The sequence below is a fragment of the Trichosurus vulpecula genome, chromosome 3, assembly GCF_011100635.1.
Source record: "Trichosurus vulpecula isolate mTriVul1 chromosome 3, mTriVul1.pri, whole genome shotgun sequence".
Classification (NCBI taxonomy): domain Eukaryota; kingdom Metazoa; phylum Chordata; class Mammalia; order Diprotodontia; family Phalangeridae; genus Trichosurus; species Trichosurus vulpecula.
In genome coordinates this window covers 343,523,743-343,545,816 of record NC_050575.1, presented here as the reverse complement: position 1 = coordinate 343,545,816, position 22,074 = coordinate 343,523,743, and the positions used below count along the sequence as shown (strand labels likewise).

Below are 22,074 nucleotides of genomic sequence, written 5' to 3'. Positions count from 1 at the left end.
AGCGGATCTATGATCTCATCAATGTGGTATTCTCACTATTCATGCTGGCTGTAAATGTTCTTTTAAGTGTCTGCCCATAAGTCCTCTACAGAGATGGGATGGGAGATGGGAGAGGGCAATCTGACATTCTAGAAGTCTACTTCAACATCGCTTAACATTGAGTTACCAATGGGTTATGTGGCTTTCCTTTGGTTATCCTGAGTTCTCACTATATATTTGGCCCAACCATCTTTTCCAGTCATAGCTCTCTGATAGGTGTATAAGTCTTCTTTGTTTATGTGGTTTTCACTTCATCTCTTCTTCGCCTTTTGGATGACTCTAAGCTTCAATTCTTTGGTGACTGTGACCATTTCATGTCTTATAGCCAGACATCAGCACTGGAAAAATATAATTCTTAAACCTCTTGGCTTTTGTTTTAGGTAGGATTTTCTGAGTCATTATAAGTGCTGTAATTTCTCTAAGGAAATCCAAACTCTTCCATTCTGGTCCCAGCACATTCTCCACATGCGACGCCTTGCCAAGATATATGTACTGATGGATGGTTCCTATGGATTGTTCACCCTCTGGTATTTCATAGTATCGTTTAGAGACATTCTTCATCCACTTGGTTTTTCCTGTGTTATAGCTAGACACTCTTTTATACATACATACATATATATATATATATATATATATATATATATATATATATATATATATATATATATATAGTTAGGTAATTCTTTTGAGTGATTATGGATCTCATTTATAAGATGCTGCACTGTTTCAGGGATTGATAAAATCAATACAGTGTCCTCCCCAAAGAGGAGTATCTGAAGGATCTCACTACCTATAGTGAATCCCTTCCTATCCTGTACTTCTTCCATTGGGATGGTAAATACCTTTGACAAACATGGCTACCAATTTCATACCTTGCTTGATTTTGATAATCGGAACGAAGTCACTGAACAAAGTTATCTATCTTTTAAGGAATTTTGCATGATTTTGATATATGTATAGGAAGCACTTCATTGGGGGAAATCCTTTAAGATAGTATTTGGCTCTACTAGGTCAAATGCTCTTTTGTAGTAATAAATACAGTGGTATCTTGTGTTCTCTTTAGTTTTTAGTCAGTTGAGAGATTGTAAAGAAGTGATCTGATTTAGGCTATCACTTGCAAAAGCCTGCCTGTTCTCTTTGATGCATGTGTAAATTGTTCTCCTAAATATTTTGTATAGATGTGAAGATAAGTTTATGGTTTAGCAATGACTGATATTTTCTCAGTCTTATTTTTGGTAATAATGGAGTCTGGAATTTTTTCCATGTCTTTGTCATATCATACACCCTTTCAGCTACTTTGAGAATCATTTACTCTCTACCTGCAAAATGTTCACCTCCAGCCCAGACTATAAACTGGATCTAGACTAGCTACTTTTTCCGTCCTTGTTTTTTTTTAGTGATGTTTCTGCATTGACATATAGTCCATCAGGGGTCTGCGGTACCTCTACTGTCATTGAGGGAGGAAAGAGTTTGTTAAAACAATTTTTAAAAGACTTTTTGCATTTTAAAAATCTGTGTATTGGTTTTCATCAAGCTTTCTGTAACTTTGTTCCCCTCCACTGCTTCTTGCTGTTTTATTTTACAGGATCATCCTCTCTGAGATTTTACAAATGAATGTATATTCAAAACTGGTCTTGCATTTTACTGCCATATCTCTTTGCTTAGCAAGAAGACCAACTGTTTGTTGACTGAGGCAGTTCCTTTGGGGGGATATTCTCACTGTGGTGATTGATTTGTGTCGGCTAAGCTTCTTCAGGAAATACTGAAAAAATGTTATCGATATCAGTTTTTTTATCCCTGTTCAATTTTTGACATCAATAGTTTGCTTAAAAAGATTGGTTTGATATTTCATCTATTGCACAGCATTTAATCTTCTCAATTTAATTTTTCTAATTTGTTTTGATTTTGATCTTTGCTCTAAGATGTTATTTGCCTGATTGTACACAGAAGACTAATTCAAAAATATTCCTAGTTATTAGTAAATTAGTATAATCAGGTGCACTTTTTATGTTATTTGGAGTTTACTCTTTCTGTTGCCTCCTGACCTTCTTGAAGAAAGTATTTTTGATATATAGGTATGAATTTTCAGTTTTCAGGAGCCAGAGGCTTCTGGCATTTAATACTCCAGAACCATCATTTTAATTCGTATTTTTCAGTATCTTCCCCATTGCATTGAATTAGAATATCAAAATTTGTGTTGATTTAATTAGAAAAGGAGTTCTTAATCTGTGGTCTGCCAACTATTTCCTTAATATTTTGACAACTGCATATCAATATAACTGGTTTGTAATACTATTCATTTTATGCATTTAACAATATTCTGATAAAGGGGTCTGTAGGTATCATAATACTGCTAAAGGTGGTCATGACATAAAAGAGGTTAAGAACCCCTGATTTACAAGGTATAATCAAGTTCTTTATAGAATTTCTTTATTTCCACATCCTCTGCAGCAGATATTAATGCTTAAGGAATGATGATTTTCATAACAGTCTTTTTTCCAAATGCTTATCCATCTGCATTGCAATGTGAAATGATTGTGTGTACCATGAAATAATATTTGACGTTGCTTTTGGATGAACAATAAAACCAGCTGAGTAGTTCCTTTATTTGACTCCCCAAAGACAATCTGTGAGACATCCCTCTATTTATCTACTCTTTACTCTGTCTTCTGATTTCATTTATAGAAAGAATGTTAAGATTAATATGATTCATTTTCTCCCATGTCAGTTGGTCACTGGACAAGGATCTTACATTTATAATGCAACCACTTAAATTAGTGTTTATGGGTCATTTAAAAATATGTGATTCTTAGCATCTTCTGCTCTCTTTTCTGCCACTGTCACTCTGAAAGCAGAAGGGGGCTGCACAGAGTTCAGGGCCATATTATAGTATAGTATAGGGTTTTTTTTGTTTCCTGAGTTGCTTTGGTCAGCCTGCTGATGATGAGCCTCGCTTTTTTGTTCTTAAGCTGGTTCTCAGGAAACACAGTTTGTTGTTGAGGTAATACTTGACGTCTGTACAGTGAGGTAGCACCTGCCAGTGCTTATGTGCTTCTCAATCAGTGTGAGCCTTAGGGATACCTCCATGCCACAGTGATGCATCAGAGTTAACTTTGTGGAGGATGTACATATACTCATAAATCATAAATGAATTATATATGCATATATATAATATATTTGCATATATATTTATATATAAATAGCTAAGTAAACCAAATCATGAATTATATATAAGTAGCTAATTAAACCAAATCATTATTTTGCTTAATTATACTGGTCTCAAATGTAACAAATTCACCCAATCCATGCGGATATCAAATCCAGTTCAACTAGTGAAATAATTTATATTATCTAATAATTTAATGATATGTAATAGTACAATACTATACCATAGATAATGCTGTACACATATGAGAAGCAGCATAGCATAGTAGATAATCTAGAGGGCAAGTCTACTGAGTCAGGAAGATCTGTGTTCGTTCAAGTCCTGCTTCTGACACGTATTTGCTTTGTGCCCGTAAGTTCTCTCTCTCTCTCTCTCTCTCTCTCTCTCTCTCGCACACACACACACACACACACACACACACACACACACACATACTTCGTGTACCTGTCAGAATCAGGGCTTGCACCCGGGTCTTCTTTTTTTTTTTTTTTTTTTTAGCTTAAATTTTATTTTTAGTTTCACATTCTCTTTCCCTCTCGCCCCATCTGTTGAGAAGCCAAGACTGTATCTATACAATCATGTAAGACATTCCACATTATGGTGGAATGAGGAAAGGGGAAAAAAAAAGTTTCAGTCTGTACTCTGAGCTCATCAGTTCTCTATCTGGAGAATTTTATGTCCTGAGTCCTTTGGAATTGTGGTGGATCACTGTAATGATTAGAATCAGTAAGTCTTTCACATTTGGTTTTTCTTACAATATTGCTGTTACTGTATAGATTTTTCTGGTTCTACACACTTTGCTTTGCATCAGTTCATATAGATCTTCCCTGGTTTTCTGAAACTATCCCCTTCATCATTTCTTTTTTTTAAATAGGGGATAGAAATTTGTATTATTTAGTTTTGTAAGTATGAGATAAATGTATAGGCAGTAAGTTTTACTAGTCAGTAAAAATCATTTCTGCCAATCATTTGAAAATCAGTATGCTAATAGAAGGTTGAAAGCAGTTTACTAAAAGGAAAATATTTAGAGAAAATAGATATTTATACAAAAATTATAAAATGTTTATAGGAGTTATTGCTTTACAAGGAAGGCAAAAACTTATTTTAAGTTATATGGCCAGTTAAGGGCTTTAAAATTTGTTAAATGGAATTTGAAGTATGCAAAAATGTCTAAAAATTCTACAAAAGACATTCATTTTTGTTCCTGATCATACTAAAGCTATGAAACATAAGGGATCATAGGGAGGCCATGGTTTTTTTTTTTTTCCAGAACTGGCTTCAAGAGCATTTCTTTTCTGCATATTGTTTTACTCTTGTTTGGAAATCTGTATCTGTTGAAAGGTACCCAGAGAGACTAGAATTGAGCCACTAATCCCTGAACTAAATCGCTGTTCCACCATTGTGTTATTTGCAATCAATTTCAATCTCATGCTTGGAGGTGTCTTCTGAGACAGCTCCCAATTCAATCTATCAGTGAAAGTCTGTATAAGAGTGTTTCCTCCTGCCACTGTGGCACTGCCATATAGTCCTGGTCTGATGTCAGTGTCACATGCCAGTGCTTGTGGTGACAGCATGACTGACTCCCAACATCATGTTGCCTGATAACCCCTTCACATTAGACAGGTAAAATAACCCTTCAGGAATCTTGAGTCGCTCAGCACCAAAGTCACAGTTGTAGCTATTGGGAACCTTTCATCATTTCTTACAGCATATTAGTATTCCATTGCATTGATATGCCATAGCTTGTTTAGCCATTCCCCAATTGATGAACATCCCCTCAGTTTCCAATTCTTTGCTGCCACAGAAAGGGCTGCTCTAAATATTTTTGCATATATAGATCCTTTTCCTTTGTCTTTGATCTTCTGGAGTTACAGACCTAGTAGTGGTATTGCTGTGTCAAAGGATATGCAGTTTTATAGCCCTTTGAGCATAGCTCCACATTATCCTCCAGAACAGTAGGATTGTTTCACAGTTCTACCAGTAGTGCCTTTGTGTACCTATTTTCCCACATCCCCGCCAGCATTTGGCATTGTCCTTGTCTGTTACATAAACCAATCTGATATGTAAAAGGTGGTACTTTAAAGTTGTTTTAATTTGCATTTCTCCTAGTATTAGTGATATAGAGTGTTTTTTATATGACTTGATAGTTTTGATTTCTTCCTCTGAAAACTGCCTATTCATAGCTTTTGACCATTTATCTATTGGGGACTGGCTCCTATTTTTTGTAAATTTTGGCTCAGTTCTCTATATATTTGAGAAATACAAGCTTTATTGGGTAAATTTACTATAAAATTTCCCCTGTATTTTCCTGCTTTTCTTATAATTTTGGCTGCATTGGTTTTGTTTGTGGGAAAAAAAACCTTTAATTTTATTTAATCAAAATTATCCGTCATATCTCCTGTGAATCTCTATCTCTTGCTTGGTCATGAACTCATCCCCAATCCATATTTCTGATAGGTAATTTCTAACGTATTCTCCTAATTTGTTTATGATATCACCCCTTCATATTTAAGTCATGTATTCATTTTGAGCTTATCTTTTGTATATGGTGTGATATGATGGTCTAGTTTCTACCAGACTACTTTCTAGTTTTCCCAGAGGTTTTTGTCAGATGGTGAATTCTTGCCCCAGTAACTGGGAGCTTCATTCACGTTTTTCTGATTTGGAATTATAACCTATATATTTTTTACCAGTAAACCGGGTTTGTTACCCAGTTGGATTTGGTGAAATGAGTCGTTCCATTTAACACTAGTATGGTCTTTCTGAGTAATAGCACTTATAATTGCTGACATTTACATTGTATTTCAAATTTTGCATAGGACTTCATACCCTTTTCAGTTGAGGCAGGTAGGTTGCAGTGTATAGAGTGCTGGGCCTGGAGTCAGGAAGACCTGAGGTCAAATGTTGCCTCAGCTTTATGACCCTGGTCAAGTCATTTAACCTCTTATTACCTAAGTTTTCTCATCTATAAAATGCAGATAATAAAAGCACCTACCTCCTGTAGTTGTTGTGAGGATAAAAAGAAATGATATTTAGAAAGTGTTTTGCAAACCTAAAGCATGATATAAATGCTAGCTGTTATTACTTGAGGCTCACAACAACCCTGTGAGATAGTGTACTAGGGGTATTCTTAATATCCTTGTTTTACAAAGAGGAAGAAGAGACTCAGAAAGGTTAAGAAATTCAGGCAAAATCACACAGATAATAGGTATTTGAGGTAGGGTTTAAATTGTCTTCCTGATTTTTATTCTTTTAGTCTTTCCACTATGACATGCTACCTCTCTAGGACAGATGGATGTAATATATATATTGCTTAATGGTTTACAAAGAGCTTGGCTGAAAATAACCTTGTTAGATAGTAATACAGGTGTTATCCCCACTTTACAGGTAAGCAAACCGAAGCCCAGAGCAGCTAACTGACCATTTTATGTTCTACTTTTTTATACATCCTAATCTGAAGATCCATGCCTGAGTTCTGTTTTTTTTAGATAATTCTTTTTAACCTTTTTTTCTTTTTTATACCTTTTATACCTAAATTATTCATTATTGAAAAATGAATGTTTAACATGCCATGTGAAAACTTTTTAAATTTTTTGGTTCTGATAGCAAGTTTGTGTCTGGTTTAAAATACAAGGTTAATTAACATGAGCACGTCATTTTAATATTACCAGAAGGGGGCTCTAATATCGAGCTCATAGGGTATGTACAAATGAAGAGACATTGGAAAAGATAGAGGTGGGGGGAAGAAGAAATGAAATTTTATTACCTATCCTATAGTACCTTAAAGAAGTCTTTTAAATTGTTTCTCTTAGTGAAAATTCCAGGTGTTTTGAAAATGCGGTATTATTTATTATCAGTAGTGGTAGTAAAAGAGAGCAGTTGATGAAGAAAATTCATGGCCACTTCCAAATTCTCATTTTACTCAATTATTATGGAATTAGATTAGAATTAAGATAAATGGATTTAAAAAATATAATCATGTACATCATGATTAATTTTAATTTATATAAATGTCACTCCTTTGAAAAGCTATGATGTAGTTAGTGTTTCTCAAATCAGCAGTCAACTGGAAGATGAGAAAGAGGAGAAAATGCAAGCAGGGGTTGGGAAGGGCAAAAAGAGAAATAGATACATCTTATGGTTTAATTTGCCCATGCTAACCCTATTTAAATTTATTTATTAAAATATATGACTAAATTAGTTGGTATGTTCCCATAAAATTTTTCTAACCAAAAGGGAAAATTAATTGAAGCTACTGTTTCAGTGGACGGAAAGTTAGGTTCCTATAAATACTTGTAGAAGGCACTGTTGTCAGTTTTGTGATGTTAACATTTATTAGCACAAAGAATAAACATTCATGTTGATGTCTGCTGTTTACTAGTCGAGTGGGGAATTTTTAAAAGTCAGTAAGTTATTAGCGCTTGTTATATTAACAGAATCCATTGAAATTTAATTTACAGAAATTTCTTTTAAGTCAGTGTACTTAAAATACATACTTTCATTATGAAGAATGCCCTTAATTCAGTGATTACAGCTATATTCTTTTGAAATCTTAAATTATAAACCTTTCTGGCCCCAAATTAAAAAACATTAATATATTTAAAACTACATTTTAATTTTTAATTAATGTAAAATCTTACAGAAATTGATGTCTGTATCATATTGGTATCAAATGAAAACTGTGAAACTTTGTTACCTTTTTTCTTCTGATGTTTATCTGGAGCTCTTGTCCAGAGACTTTGTTCTTAGTGTTTTGGGTTCACTGGTCTTTATTATGATGTTTACCATAGAACTACACACACTCCTATCATTTCAGGCATATAAAAATGACAGGAATTGAGGGCTAAGAAACTGATACCTTTTTCTTCCAGTAATATAATGTAACTTAGTTTTTCTTGAAAAATCCTAAACAGAGAGCATTTTGATAGATTGTACAGTTAAAAGTCATTGTTTATTCCCTACTGACTATGTCATGGCAGTAAAGTCAATGTATGTAGTTGTCCCTAGGCAAAGCATCCTTAGTACTGAAAAAGAATCCAAGGAAAATCTTATTCTGATCTTACAGCCTAACAGTAAACTCCCAACACAGGTTGAAATTGAAAATATCCCAACCATACAAAGTATTGTGCAGTGAATCCTTAGATAAAAAATTGTAACTTATTCTAAATTATTTTTTCTCTTGTTTTCTAGGTTGGAATGTTGGTGATGACATCAGACATTGAGGTACTGTGTGGTTGACAACTCCTGCATATTTTTCAGTTAATACCTGGCAGCATATTTGTATAAATCAATTCCTCAAAATTCTCAATCTTCATCTCATTTTGTTTTACTGAAGATTCTCATAAATGAGAAACCAATTTTGTTTTTTCAGTGATGATCCATATGTTTTCCCCTCCCAATTCAATTTTAGCTGTCAGTGACAAATTACAATTCTGTTTGCAATTACCTTGTTAAATGACTTGAATTAGCAATTTAGCAAGGTGCAAGCCAAACTCTTCCATAAACTCAGAGGCTTGGTATGTGAGACAAGCAGCCGTATTCATTAGTCATTTTGCTCATATCTTCTTTCTACTACATGATATTTGAAATTCATAGTGAAAGATCAGGTAAGCTTTTCAGGGCATTGATGAGCAACATACTTAGTGTCTTTCCAAGATTATACAAGGAATTTAAACCAAGGTGCACTGGTCAAATGAATCTATGCGTCGAATTTTTAATTTTAATGTATCTTTGGAAATTACCATTAAAATTGGATTTCATTCATTTTACTACCAGTCTTAGTCTCAGGTGAATAGAGGACTGATTATATGTTTCATGTTGGCAAAATCTTTAATGCCATTACAAGGCCGTTGAGGATAAATTTTGACTAGCCTCTAGCTTGGTTTTAAGCAAACCAAAAAGTTTGTATTTATCAGCATTATAATAAATAATGCTATGGATCATGAAGCTCTTGAATACTGAATGGAGAAATATCCTATTAGATATGAAAAGCTTTTAAGGTACTTCTGAACATTATATCTCTTCTTGAGATTTTGAGAAAACCTGCATTAGACTTCTTTGAAAATCCAGTAGAATGCATTTACGAAATCTGAGGGTAGTATAAGTAGTGAAGGGCCATGTAATTTTATAGCTGCAGACAGTCACTCTAGTGATTGTCTAGTCATTGATCTCATTTTATAAATGAGGAAATTTTGAGGCCAAGAGAGGTTACTCCAGTTGGGAGCATTTTCAGATTCAAGGGAGAAAATGTTTCCTTATCTTCTGTATTCCAGTTAGGGAGAAATACTGTGCCTCTCCCTTGAACTCTGTTTCTTATTTTCCCTTCTGCGTTTTCATAGTCTGGGTAAACTTTCCAGGGGACTGAAACAGGGTTCTCATGGTCCCATTAAAACCCTCTCAGGATGTATCTGATGTGGCATTGTACCTGCAGGAACATCTGTTAGGCATCTGAGCAGTTCAGAATAGTACAGTCCTTGCTATCTATAGTTCTTAGTCTAGATGATCTCATGCTCCGTATAAGGAAAAGCTTCTAACATAATTATCCAATAATTTCATTGACTTTCTTTGAAGGTAGTGAGTTTTCTTTCACTAAAGTTATTCATACAGAAGGTGGATATCAAATATGTTAAAGAGGAGTTTATTCTTTAGGCGTGGATTTGATTTAAATAACTTGAGGTCTAACTAAAATTTTTTGATTCTTTTTGTGTCTTATTCTCTATTTATCCATGGCACTCTTGCCTCATTTCCACAAATATAGAATTGTGGTAACTTTTTCTTCACTTTCCACAGAGAGACCTTCTCTACAGCTTCAGCTTATGTAATGAACTCTTTCCACACAAATCCCTCTTGGGTTGTTATACAAGGGTTATTAGTTTTCATCTTGTAAAAATTGGACTCATTTGCACAGCGCTATGTATTCAGTGAACATGCGATAAATATTTGATGATGACATAAAGTAAATTAATCCTGATACTTGTGCTTTGGGCATGATTTGTCTTTTCTTTGTTCAAGGTTATGTCTGAAATGTTTAGCTTTTTTTCAGCATTGTGTGAACCATGGCTAGACTTTATGCTAATTTTTGTGTTAATGAATGCCATATAATAAAAATTGCCAAAATGTGTCTTGTTAGATAAGCAATCAAATTTTGGAATTTGAGTTACTATTTAATTGTGCTGTAGCATATTAAGTTTCTCCAAATTGAAAACAGCATTGCTTATAAAGATTAAATAGGGTGAGCTACATTTTTCTCTGATAAGTTTGTTAGGAGCAGGTAAAAGCCTATTGAAAAATTGAGTTTCTTGCTCCTTTACCTCTGATTACAATTATGTTTCAAGACAGCAGGCAGCATAATGGACACTAGACAGTTTGAGCTTGTTTAGTCTGTCTGTTCTCCTTTTCTGGTTGGATTGCTGAAGTTTCTTCAAGGGGCAGGAAAACTGTGGTTCTCTGCTGAGTATTAAGGCCGATTGCAAATTAAGGGGGATTCACTGAACATAAGATATCTTTTCTCTTTTGCCATTGCTATACGCTTATCTCCTTCACTAGTGCTGAGCCATCTCAGGAATGTTTCCTTTTCCCCAGGTTCCAGATGTTGAATCTCGTGAGGATTTGATAAAAAATCATTATATGGCAAGGATAGTGGAGCTTACATCCCAACTTCAATTGGCTGATAGTAAATCAGTGCATTTTCATGCTGAGGTAAGTTGGCAATGATTGGATCTTTTGTTCTTTTCTTTCTCAGTCCCTTAGGACATTATTAAGAAAAAGGACAGTAAAGTCAAAGTTGTATGTCCTACAATTACTTGATCATAGTTCGCACTGCCTGTCTTGTGCACCAAACAGCTAGTTCTATACTTCAGTTTAGGGACCATCTTTGATTTTGTAGTTTAGGGACTGAGGTATCTTCAGCTTTTTCCATGATCTTTTTGAAATTTTGGTTTGAATAAGTTAGCATTACAAAGTCTAAAATAACAATGGATAACAATGGAAAGACCAGCAGTGGTTTTTATATAACACTTGTACAGTGTTTTCAAAACAAAATCAAAACACTTTTAAAATAAGCTGTGGTTTTTAATTGCCATTTAAAGTATAGAATAACATCTAGAAATATCTGTGGACAATGTGAAATTATGGACATTTGACATAATAATTCAGGGATATATTAGGAAAAAATCCAGTCCTTAAAAATGTTTTAAAACAATTTCCCTTCCTTTTTAAGAAGAATAAAATTACATATCACACACACACCACATCTCACACGTGCACACACACACACACACACACACACACACACACACAGACTAGAAGGAAAAATGAAATGCATAGCATTGTGGATAATTATGAGGTCCTCCCTTGCCTAGCTCATTTTTAGCTTCCAAAGATGGCAGAACTCTCTTCCCCACTCCACCCTATGGAAGCTTCAGCCACTGTTGGGAGGGGTTGGGGTGGAGTGGGCTTGGAAGATGTATATAAAATCAGTGTGGCATCCAAACTGCAGTGGGCTTCACTTTCATGCCTTCTTTCTCAGCCTTCCCTTTCCCCTTGAACCACTGTCTCCAAACCAAGATACCTGATGGTGTCCAGGATATTTAAAGAGAGTTGTCATACAGAGATAAAGATAAAGCACTTATTAAGTACATACTATGTGCTAAGCTCTGAGGATACAAATAAAAGGGGAAAAAAAAGCCCCTGCCCTTAAGGAGCTTACATTCTAGTAGGGGAAATATAGCTTATTTCTGGGCTTCTGGGAAGGTAGTGGGGAGGATAGGGTTGGAGTAAATTTGTTGGAGCAGAGGTGGAAAGATCTGGAGAGTGAGGAGTGGAGCCAGGACTGAAGTAAGCATGACCTGACTAGGAAACAATGTTAAAAGTACATTAGTTGTATCCATATCATAGTGCCTTGCATATAACTAGGTGTGTAATAAATGCCTGTTGAATATTTTTATTAAGTACTTAAAAATGCATACTTAACAGGGTTATTGTGAAGAAAATCCTTTGTAAGATTGGGACTGGTGATAAACTTAGCATGCCAGTAGTTTACCATTTGTTAAAAGAAAGAAGGGTAGGTAGTTTAACTTTAATGTGATAGTACCATTATTATCCATTTGTTTTGCCACTTAAAAGTTGCCTTCAGATGTTGCGGTCATTGTGTGTTTTTGCTTAGTTTTGGGTTCTTCACTTTGTACCACTTCTTACAGGTCTTCCTGTGTTTCTTTGATTCCTTCACATATCCTTACTATTCATTTGCTGTATTTTTTTCCTATCTAAAGTCAGTTATAAATTGTAGCATTGAATCTTGTAGATTTTTTTTTGAAGTTTTGAAAGAAATTGGTTTGAAAAGACATGTAGACATGATTTATTTGTGCTTATGTATACCCTTTGCTAAAGAAGTGAATGGATTGTGGGGGGCAGGGGAGGTAGAGAATGAAAGAATTGTGTGCATATGGAGAAAGGTCTTTGATTGGCTTTGTTCCTTTCCTAGTATAGCAAATGACAATTGTAGTGGCTAAGTTGGTAGACTGTTCAGAATAGGGAATGGAGAAAGAAGCCTCACTTACTACTATGAATGGGTAGGAACTTCTGCTACTGAACTGCCAAAATACTTTGTAACACTTGAATATGGCTATGGTACAAACATTTAAAATTTTTCTGTAGTGTTGCCTTATTTTATAAATAGGAAGTAGTGACTTCCTATTTATTTTTGTTAGTATAATTTATAGATTTTTGTTAGTATAATTAGTCTGAACATATAGGTACCAACACTGAATCTTAATGAGGTCCATCTAGATTTTCTTTGTTGGCTTCCTTGGTTTTATCAGAAAATTTTGGATGGAAGTTAATTAAATTTTGTAGCCACATTTACAGTTTGCACGTAAATAATATGCCCTGTTTGAACAGTTGTGTGAGTTAGAATTACTTGTTTTTTTGGCCTCCTTTTCATTCAGTTCTAGCCCTCCAAGAAAAGAATAGGAATTTTGACCCTCATGACTACATTTTCATATGGATATGTTTTAATTGATAGGACTGTTGAAAACATTGATCGTTCATGTAATCTGTACAGAAATTAAAGAAAAAGCACTTAATGTTTTCTGAACCGTCTTACATGATCAGAAACCTTTAATAGTCTTTGAAATAACTACTTGCCTTGTTTAACGATGATAAGTAACATGATGATAAGTGCTGGGCAATTAGTAGAAACCACACATATTATTTGTAACTACCTGATAGTGGAGAAGGCACCAACAAGTTTACCATTTGTGTTGGCTGATAAACTTTTTCACTCTTCCACGAGCAAATACACAAAATGCTCTGTTTGGCATTCAAAGCCCTTCATAACCTAATTCTCTCCTACCTTTCCAGTCTTTTTACACCTTGCTCCCCAACACATACTCCTTGATCCTGTGACTGTTCCATGAGCAAGATACTCCCATCTCTTAGCCCTGGGGATTCACTCTGATTATTCTTCATGTTTAAAATGTTCTCCTCCTCCACTCTGACTACTAAGTTCCCTGGCTTCCTTTAAGTCCCAATTAAAATCCTATCTCCTATAGGAAGACTTTCCCACCCTTGCGCCCCGCCCCCTTCCAATTTCTAGTGCCTTCTCTCTGCAATTTCTTATTTATCGTTTGTATAGCTTGCTATGATTATATGTTTGTGTGTTGTCTCCACCATTAGAGTGTAAGTTTCTTGAAGGCAGGGAATGTCTTTTGCCTCTTTTTATATATATCCCTACCACTTAGCACAGTGCCTGGTACATGGTAGGCACTTAATAAATATTTATTGAATTGAATTTTATCTGAAAATAGTTTTTTTGCGTTTGAATTTTTGTTTTCAAATTCTGCCTTAAGTTGAAATGAATTACAGAGAACCTTTCTTCTTACACTACCTTAATATTTTCTAAATTGACAGTGCCGAGCACTCTCCAAAAGATTGTCCTTAGCAGAAAAATCTAAAGATTCGTTGAATGAAGAAATGAAAGTAGCCAGTCAGAACATTAGCAGACTGCAGGTAAGTTCAGAAATGTTAGTAACATAATTTAAATCTATGTTTTTCTATAGGATTTTCATGGGCAGAAAAATCAATTTTCTATTACCAAGGATGGTGGCAGTCATTACTTAAAGAAATGCTGTTTAGTGACTCATTTCCAGGTAGTTTGAATTAAATAATGTTTAAGTAAAAGTTGAGGTTGTGCTATTTGTTCCTCTGATGACATTTTACTATGATAATATTTAATAGGCTAGACTTTAACGTCCTCTCTCTGGGATTACTCTGTCTTTTACTCTTTTTTTCTTTTACTTCTTCTGATCCATAACCGATCAACAATATCCTATGCTGAAAGTTCACTCTTGCTGCAAGAATGTCTCCCTCAAAATATCCAGACCTAAAGACTCACTGTTAGATTACTTACTTGCAGTAAGGCCTTGTCTCCAGTGAGCATCTATTAAAGTGAAAATATTATTCAGTACCCAGCCTAGTGTGTTTTGCACATAGAAGGTGATTAATGTTTGTCGAATGGAACTATCTTCTTGTCAACACTTTAGTATTTATCTTCATCAGATTACCTAGGAATGAACTGTTACTGAGGGAAAACTGGGTAGGGAGGAAGGGAGCAGAAGGGAATGATGGAGGAAGGGGTGTTGCCAAAGAGAGACACCTTAAACTGGCCTGTATTTAGAAAAACTTACACCTTGAAAATAAGATTGAGCAAATGAATTTTGATGGGAAAAATTTAAATATTGCATTGGGGGAATTTTAAAGATTAGATGAAAGAAATTGAAAACATTTTTTAAATCCACAAAAACATTTTTTGTTGACACATTTTCTCTTTGCTTTACAGCAGCCGCATACTTTAGCTCAACAACTAAAAGCAGAGGCGGGGAACCTGGGCCCTTGAGGCCACATGTGGCCTTCTAGGTCCTTGGATGTGGTCTTTTGACTGAGTCCCAAGTTTTACGGAATAAATCCTTTTATTAAGGGGATTTGTTCTGTGAAGTTTGGATTCAGTCAGAGGGCCACATTTGAGGACCTAGAGGCCCACATGTGGCCCCAAGGCCACAGGTTCCCCATCCCTGAGCCAAAGCCTCTTTGTAGGCAGTTTGGTTTCCAAAGTTCTATAACTGAATGCAGAGAATACGACAGAGCTTTTGAAAGTGAACCACTTGTGATTCTTTTCTTCCGCTATTTAGGATGAATTGACAACTACTAAGAGGAGCTATGAGGACCAGCTCAGTATGATGAGTGATCACCTTTGCAGTATGAACGAAACCTTATCTAAACAAAGGGAAGAAATTGATACACTAAAGATGTCTAGTAAGGTATGTACAAGGGGTGTGTGTTTGTTCTCCCTGGAAAGAAAAGATCCTTATACTAATATGTGCATATGTGTGCATAGATGCCTCATCTTGCTTATGGTTATAGATAAGTCAGAGAGCATAGCATGGTGATCAAGAGCTGGCCTCAGAACAGAGAAAACTTGAGTTCATTTCCTGCCTCAGCATATACTGGCTCTGTGACTCTTAGCAAGTAACTGCTCTAGAGGAGCTCTCTATAAGTTGCAAGATAAGGGGCTGATTTTCACTAACTAGTAAGTGAAAGTTTCCTCATCCAGGGAGTTCCTTATGTCTTTGAATTCATAGGTCTAGTCCCTATCTGTGTGTGTGTGTGTATGTGTATGTATTTGTATATCATATAGTCTATATGCTATTACATATAACATTTTTACTTGCATTTTAGTGCTAAGTCATGAAATATAAAAGCCAAAGAGCTTCTTGTGAAGGTAGTTGTAAACCATTTTCTCAAACAGTATGTGTACTCTCATTTAATAGATGCTGCATCTAAAATTATAATATTGGGTTCTTTGTGGAATTCTATGCCAGGAAGATCTGAACTCTGAAGCCCTGTACAGTGTTTGCTGATTAGCATCTTTATTCCTTATGTTATGCCTGCTATTATGTTGGTGACAAACTGCACAGAGTAGCTTAGGTCCCTGAAAAGATTGCTTCTGTGTGTTTGTGTGAAAAAAAATGCTTTTGTGGCAGTTCTTTGCAATGCAGGGCAAGGGTTCCTTGATTATCTTCCAGATAGTGAGAGGGAAATCCTGTGAATTTCCCACAAATCTCTTCTTTTATAGGCTTGGGTTAAGTAGATGTCATGTGATATATTTGTATTATTACATGTAAGTGTCATGTTGATATATATGTACAAAAAAGGATGTTGCAATTCAGTGAAAGGATTGCACATAGACCCTCCTTGGAGAGGCAAATAAAGGAGTTGGCAAGGTTGATTTGATTGTGTATCCAAAGGAAATAAAGAAAAATCATTTTATGAGACATTTACTTATCTTTTATTGCATTTCTTATGTTGATTATTTGCAAGTGACCACCATTAAAAAATTGAAATTTCTAGACCACTGTCACAAAGGATGAAGAAGAAGGGGAATTTTATGAAGAACTTGGTAAAAATCTCCAAATTAAATCAGCATATGCATACTTTAGTACTCAGTGATTTTAATGCAAAAAATGGGCATAGTGAAAAAATGTGTTGGAAAATATAATTTGTTGTCTACAGAGAAGCTTGCACCTACATATCATGAATACTTTATTTGAGAAAAGAATTAGGAGGTGCTAGAAATGGTGGGCACCAAATGACATTGCAGAAAGGAAATTATTGTATTTTGAGAGAAATCTCATTATTGATGTAGGAATCCTCAGATCTGCTGTGGAATTTTGTGCCAGGAAGATCTGAACTCTGAAACCCTGTGCAGTGCTTGCTGATTAGCATCTTTATTCCTTATAGTATGCCTGCTATTATGTTGGTGACAAACTGCACAGACTGGCTTAGGTCCCTGAAAAGATTGCTTCTGTGTGTTTGTGTTAAAAAAAATGCTTTTGTGACAGTTCTTTGCAGTGCAGGGCAAGGGTTCTTTGATTATGTGACGGTAGTCAGACCATTAATGATATGTATGTGTGTGTGTGTATGGCAGATAGCAAAATTAATATGAAACTAGAAGAAAGAACAAAAATGAGAAGAAAGTGTCATATGCAGTGAAAATAAGTCCAATGTCATTGATTTAGGAAAACTTGATGTTGAAAGATAGGAAATGAATGGAAGAATGTGTATCACTGTCAACTATTTCTTAAACTAAATTGCCAAAGGAGCCCAGAAATTACCGAACCACTAACCATCTGATCTTGCAAAACAATAGTATAGTCAAGAACACTTTAGAACAGGATCTCAGTTTTAAACCTTAAAGAGAAACCTAATGGAAAGACACAAGCGTATTGTCTCATAAAACAGCAGGAAACTACAGAGGGAAAAGGGAGTTTAAAGGAAGCTTGGCAAGAATTAATTCAACGAGGCAAAGACATCCTTGGGACATTTAAGGATGAAATGAGAAGGAGGACAACAAATAGACTAAAAAGCAGAAAAATCTGTAAACATTTTTATGGCAAACTTTTATCAATCAATGGTTATTAAGCACTTAGTGTATTACAGGTACTGTGGATGCAAAGAAAGGCAAAAGGCAGCCCCTGCCCACAAAGAGCTCACAGTCTAATGGAGAAGACCATTCACAGACTACCATGCACAAACAAGCTTTAGATAGGATAAGTTGGAGGTAATCAGTAGAGAGGAAAGGCTCCTCTGCTTTATGAAGGGGTGGGGAGCACCTTACCACACAGGACTTGATTGTCACTAATACTGCATGTTCTTTTAGAGGCAGCTGGTGGCACAGAGAGCAGAACACTGGGTCTTGAGTCAGGAAGACTTGAGTTCAAATGTGACCTCAAGTCACCTAACTTTTTCCTGCCTCAGTTTCCTCATCAGTAACCTGGGGATAATGACAGCTCCTACCTCCCAGGATTGTGGTGAAACTTATAAGATGATGTTTGTAAAATGCTTTGCAAACTTGAATGTATTGTATTAATGCTAACTATTGTAGAGGAGGTGGTAATGGCTGAGAAAAGAAAGGCAAAAAGAGCAGCTGAACTAGAATTAAGTGTGGTAAGAGGAGGTTCATAATGGAGGCCACACAATTTTGAGGTAGTTGAGGGACCTGTTCTCAAGTTACCTAAAAGGGAGGAAGGAGAATACCAAAGGTGCCAGGGAAAAAATCTCAGGTCTTTATTTTAAGACTGCCTCCCCCCCCCCCCAAAAAAAAGCCAAAGTTGTGAACTGCTGACCCATATGCTTACTTTCTCCTTTATACAAAAATTTTATGAGGTTATAAAAAAGTAATAGGCAGTTTCCATAGATGCTATTCTACAGTGGACCATATCTCTGCTCTAAAAATTTGATTCAAACTATTAAGAATACAGGATTCCACTGTACTTATTGTATTTGACTAAAAAAATAAGTTTGGTTCAGTAGAGCAAAATACCATGTAAAAGGCACACTGTCTTCCATACATATGTCAAAATCATGCATAGTGAGTATGCTTTGGCCCACTGTTCCAGAACCAGGATGGCTGTGTCTGTCTATCTTGGTTCTGGGGATACTCTGAGAGGCTTGAGGATATTTCTTTTCTTTTTTTTTTTAATAGTATTTTATTTTTCCAATTACATGTAAAGACAATTTTTTTTCACATAGAATCGTTTTTTTTATTTTTAGTTTACAACACTTGGTTCTACATAATTTTGAGTTCCAGATTTTCTTCCACCCCTCCCCCCACCCAAGACAGCATGGAATCTGATATATCTTCTACATATAACTTTGCATTGAACTTATTTACATACTAGTCAAGTTGTGAAGAAGAATTATGACCAATGGAATGAATCATGAGAAAGAAGAAACAGAACCAAAAAAAAAAAAACCCAAAAACAAAAGCAAAAGAGAGAAAAAAAAGGGGAAAAAAAGGCGAGCATAAAATGTGCCTCAATCTGCATTCAGACTCCATAGTTCTTTCTCTGGATGTAGATAGCATTCTCCATCGTGAGTCCTTTGGAGTTATCTTTGCACCTTGTGTTGCTGAGAAGAGCAAAGTCTATCAGGGTTAGTCCTCACAGAATCAATGTATCTGTGGTTGTGTATAATGTTCTTCTGGTTCTGCTCCACTCACTCAGCATTGTATCGTGTAGGTTTTTCCGGGTTGTTCCAGTCCGTATCATCCCCATTTCTTATAGCACAGTAGTAGTCCATTACATTCATATACCACAACTTGTTCAGGCCCAATTGATGGGCATCCCCTTGATTTCCAATTCTTAGCTACTACAAAGAGAACTGCTATAAATATTTTTGTACATGAGGATATGTCTTTTCTAATGATGGTGGCTTGAGCACTCGTCAGTTGTGTCCCCACTATTAGCCACCAGTGACCCAACACCTCAATATTATTTAACCACTTAACATCAATTAGCTTTTTCTAAGGAGTATTTACTTTGAAGACATAGCAATAACAAAAGTACAAACATTTTCCTCCAACTCCTTGGAGGCATATTCTCCTATCCTGCCTTGTACTCTGGGAAGAGTGATCTTGGAGTAAACTCAGATCTTATATAACATTGGTCTTGTCCAAATGGAGCATGACTTTGTATGAGTCCTCTTAGCCCCCACTGAATTGTGTCTTAAAGGTCATTTCTTGCTCCTTGGGGCATTGATGCAGAACTGGCTGTACAACTCAGAATAGATTTTGATTCCTGGGATTCTCCCACTGGGATCTGGAGGTTTATGGTCCTGAACTCTCTAAATTCCCAGGGACAAGAGTATGCGGATTAATCTCCTTTGTTGTTGTTCAGTCGTTTCAGTCACGTTCAGCTCTCTGTGGCCCCATTTGGGGTTTTCTTGGCAAAGATACTGGAGTGGTTTGCTATTTCCTTCTCCAGTTCATTTTGCAGTTGAGGAACTAGGACAAAACAGATTAAATGACTTGCCCAGGGTCACACAAGTGTGTGAGCTCAGATTTGAACTCATGAAGATGAGTCTCCCTTATTCAAAGCAAGTGCTCTATCTACTATGCCACCTCCTTTACCTAGAATGAAAATACTGAAACAGGCAAAGAACCAAAGTCCATTTTCATGGGACTACATTGTCTTAGTGGGGAGAAGGTACAAAACGTCCTGGTACAGTATTGTCTTTTACCAGATGTTACCAGCAAAGGAGTCAAACCAACATAGTTTAGCCGGAGAGAAAATGGCTGAGGTTCTTGTCACAAGTCCTTTTTGAATGCTTCTGCAGCCAGTCAGAGCTTCCTAGCTAACATGTGGGTAGCTGACCAAAACCAGTTACAGAAATGTCTCCAAGGTTCTTCCATGACATGTCATCATGACTCTTCTGAGGGCTTTCTCTTCATATGGGGAGATGCCCTTAGAGATGTTCTGAATATATGCCAGAGCCCCATTACACATGTAAGAGTCTTTGAAAGATCTAACCAAGAAAACTTGTCATTAATATCAAGTGACAAACAAGGAAATGCACTCTTGCCAAAAGGGTTTGCTACCATCAGGGAAGATGCCTAGTACAGAGTCAAATGGAAGAAGAATTCTCGTTAGATGGTGAAGTTCTAGAACATTACATACCCTCCTAAATCTAGTCATAGTCATTGAAAAGATTTAAGCCTGACTATTCACATAAAATCAAATTGATTATAGTTGTAGAATGCCTGTTGTCCACACCATGATATACAGTTAAATGGATAATCCATAGAGCTCATTCAAACACACACACACGAGTTGGGCTGGGAACTGACCAGGGACAGGAAGACAGGCTAGATGGCCTTCAGGAAATTATACAGTTGTCTTAATGAATTCAAACTTCCCCCTAAAACAAGGCTTCCTCTTTAACATGATTTTCTTCTAGTGATGATGTATCTTAGTCCTTGGGGGAAGTAATCCATTCAGCTTTGGAACCTACCGTGTGGCTAAATTGTCTTGATTGGTAAGTGAGTGCAAGCTCATCTGACGGATCTCAAGACAGTGCTTCACATTCCGGACACATGAACCATCTTCTCATTGCCCCTTTTCTTCCCCTTCTCTGGAGGACTTAATCTGTTCAGTTTGGGAACTCTTCCTGGGAAGGGGCTGAGTTGTCTTGATGAGTGAGTGAACACAAACTCATCTAGCTGAACCCTGACCAGTCCATTCTTCACATCCCACCCAGCCACCCGTTCAGGCCATCTTGCTGTCTGCCTTGCTGCCATGCTTAGTAACCACCTTGCCTTCTACCCCTTAGTCTGAACAGTAGTCAAATCAACATTTTTGCTTCTGGAAAAGCATATGTGAGTTGCTGTCTGTGGATCAGCTCACTATCCCTTTAATTCTAAGACCAGAGTTCCCTTCCCTGGCTACCACTCCCACATTTTAATGTAAGCTCTTTGCAGTCAGAGGCCACCTCACTTTTGTATTTATATCTCTTTTGTATCTCTTATTATTATTATATTTTATTATTTATTATATGTTATGTTTATTTCATTATATCTTTATATCTCTTTTATATCTTCTGTATTTATATCACTTTTGTATTTAGCATGTTGTGCCTGGCACATAGTAAGCACTTAATGCATTTTTATTTATTGATGGATATAAGCTGTAGAACCTTATTCTCCAAAGAATGGAAGTCAAGGATCCTCCAAAGGGCAGTGGAGAAACACCTGGTGGGTGTGAGCAGGCTCCAGCACATTGCAGATGAGGACTTAGTAGCACAGAGGGTATCATGAGGGAAGTGTATGACTGAAAAAGAAGATAGGCTGATCATATAGGAAGAGTGAGGAATAAAAACTGATATACAAGCCTGTGTGCACCATCGACATTCACACAATGTCAACGGTATGTGAAAAAAGCCCCCAGTGACTTGGGTGGACCTTTTGTATTGGATACACAGATAAGAATTGCACTGGAGAGGCAAGTATGGATGAGCTAAGATCTTCCTTGTGGAGGGAT

General features: G+C 36.2%; 1 protein-coding gene across 1 annotated transcript in view; it reads left to right on the top strand.

The window, feature by feature from the left end:
- The window catches only part of PPP1R21 (protein phosphatase 1 regulatory subunit 21), a 97,961-nt gene that overhangs the window by 66,507 nt on the left and 9,380 nt on the right, over positions 1-22,074 (top strand). Inside the window, exons 18-21 of the mRNA XM_036751089.1 lie at positions 8,396-8,428; positions 10,787-10,903; positions 14,114-14,212; positions 15,391-15,519. Of these exons, the coding sequence (XP_036606984.1) occupies positions 8,396-8,428; positions 10,787-10,903; positions 14,114-14,212; positions 15,391-15,519 (378 nt within the window). The remainder of the gene's footprint in view (positions 1-8,395; positions 8,429-10,786; positions 10,904-14,113; positions 14,213-15,390; positions 15,520-22,074) is intronic.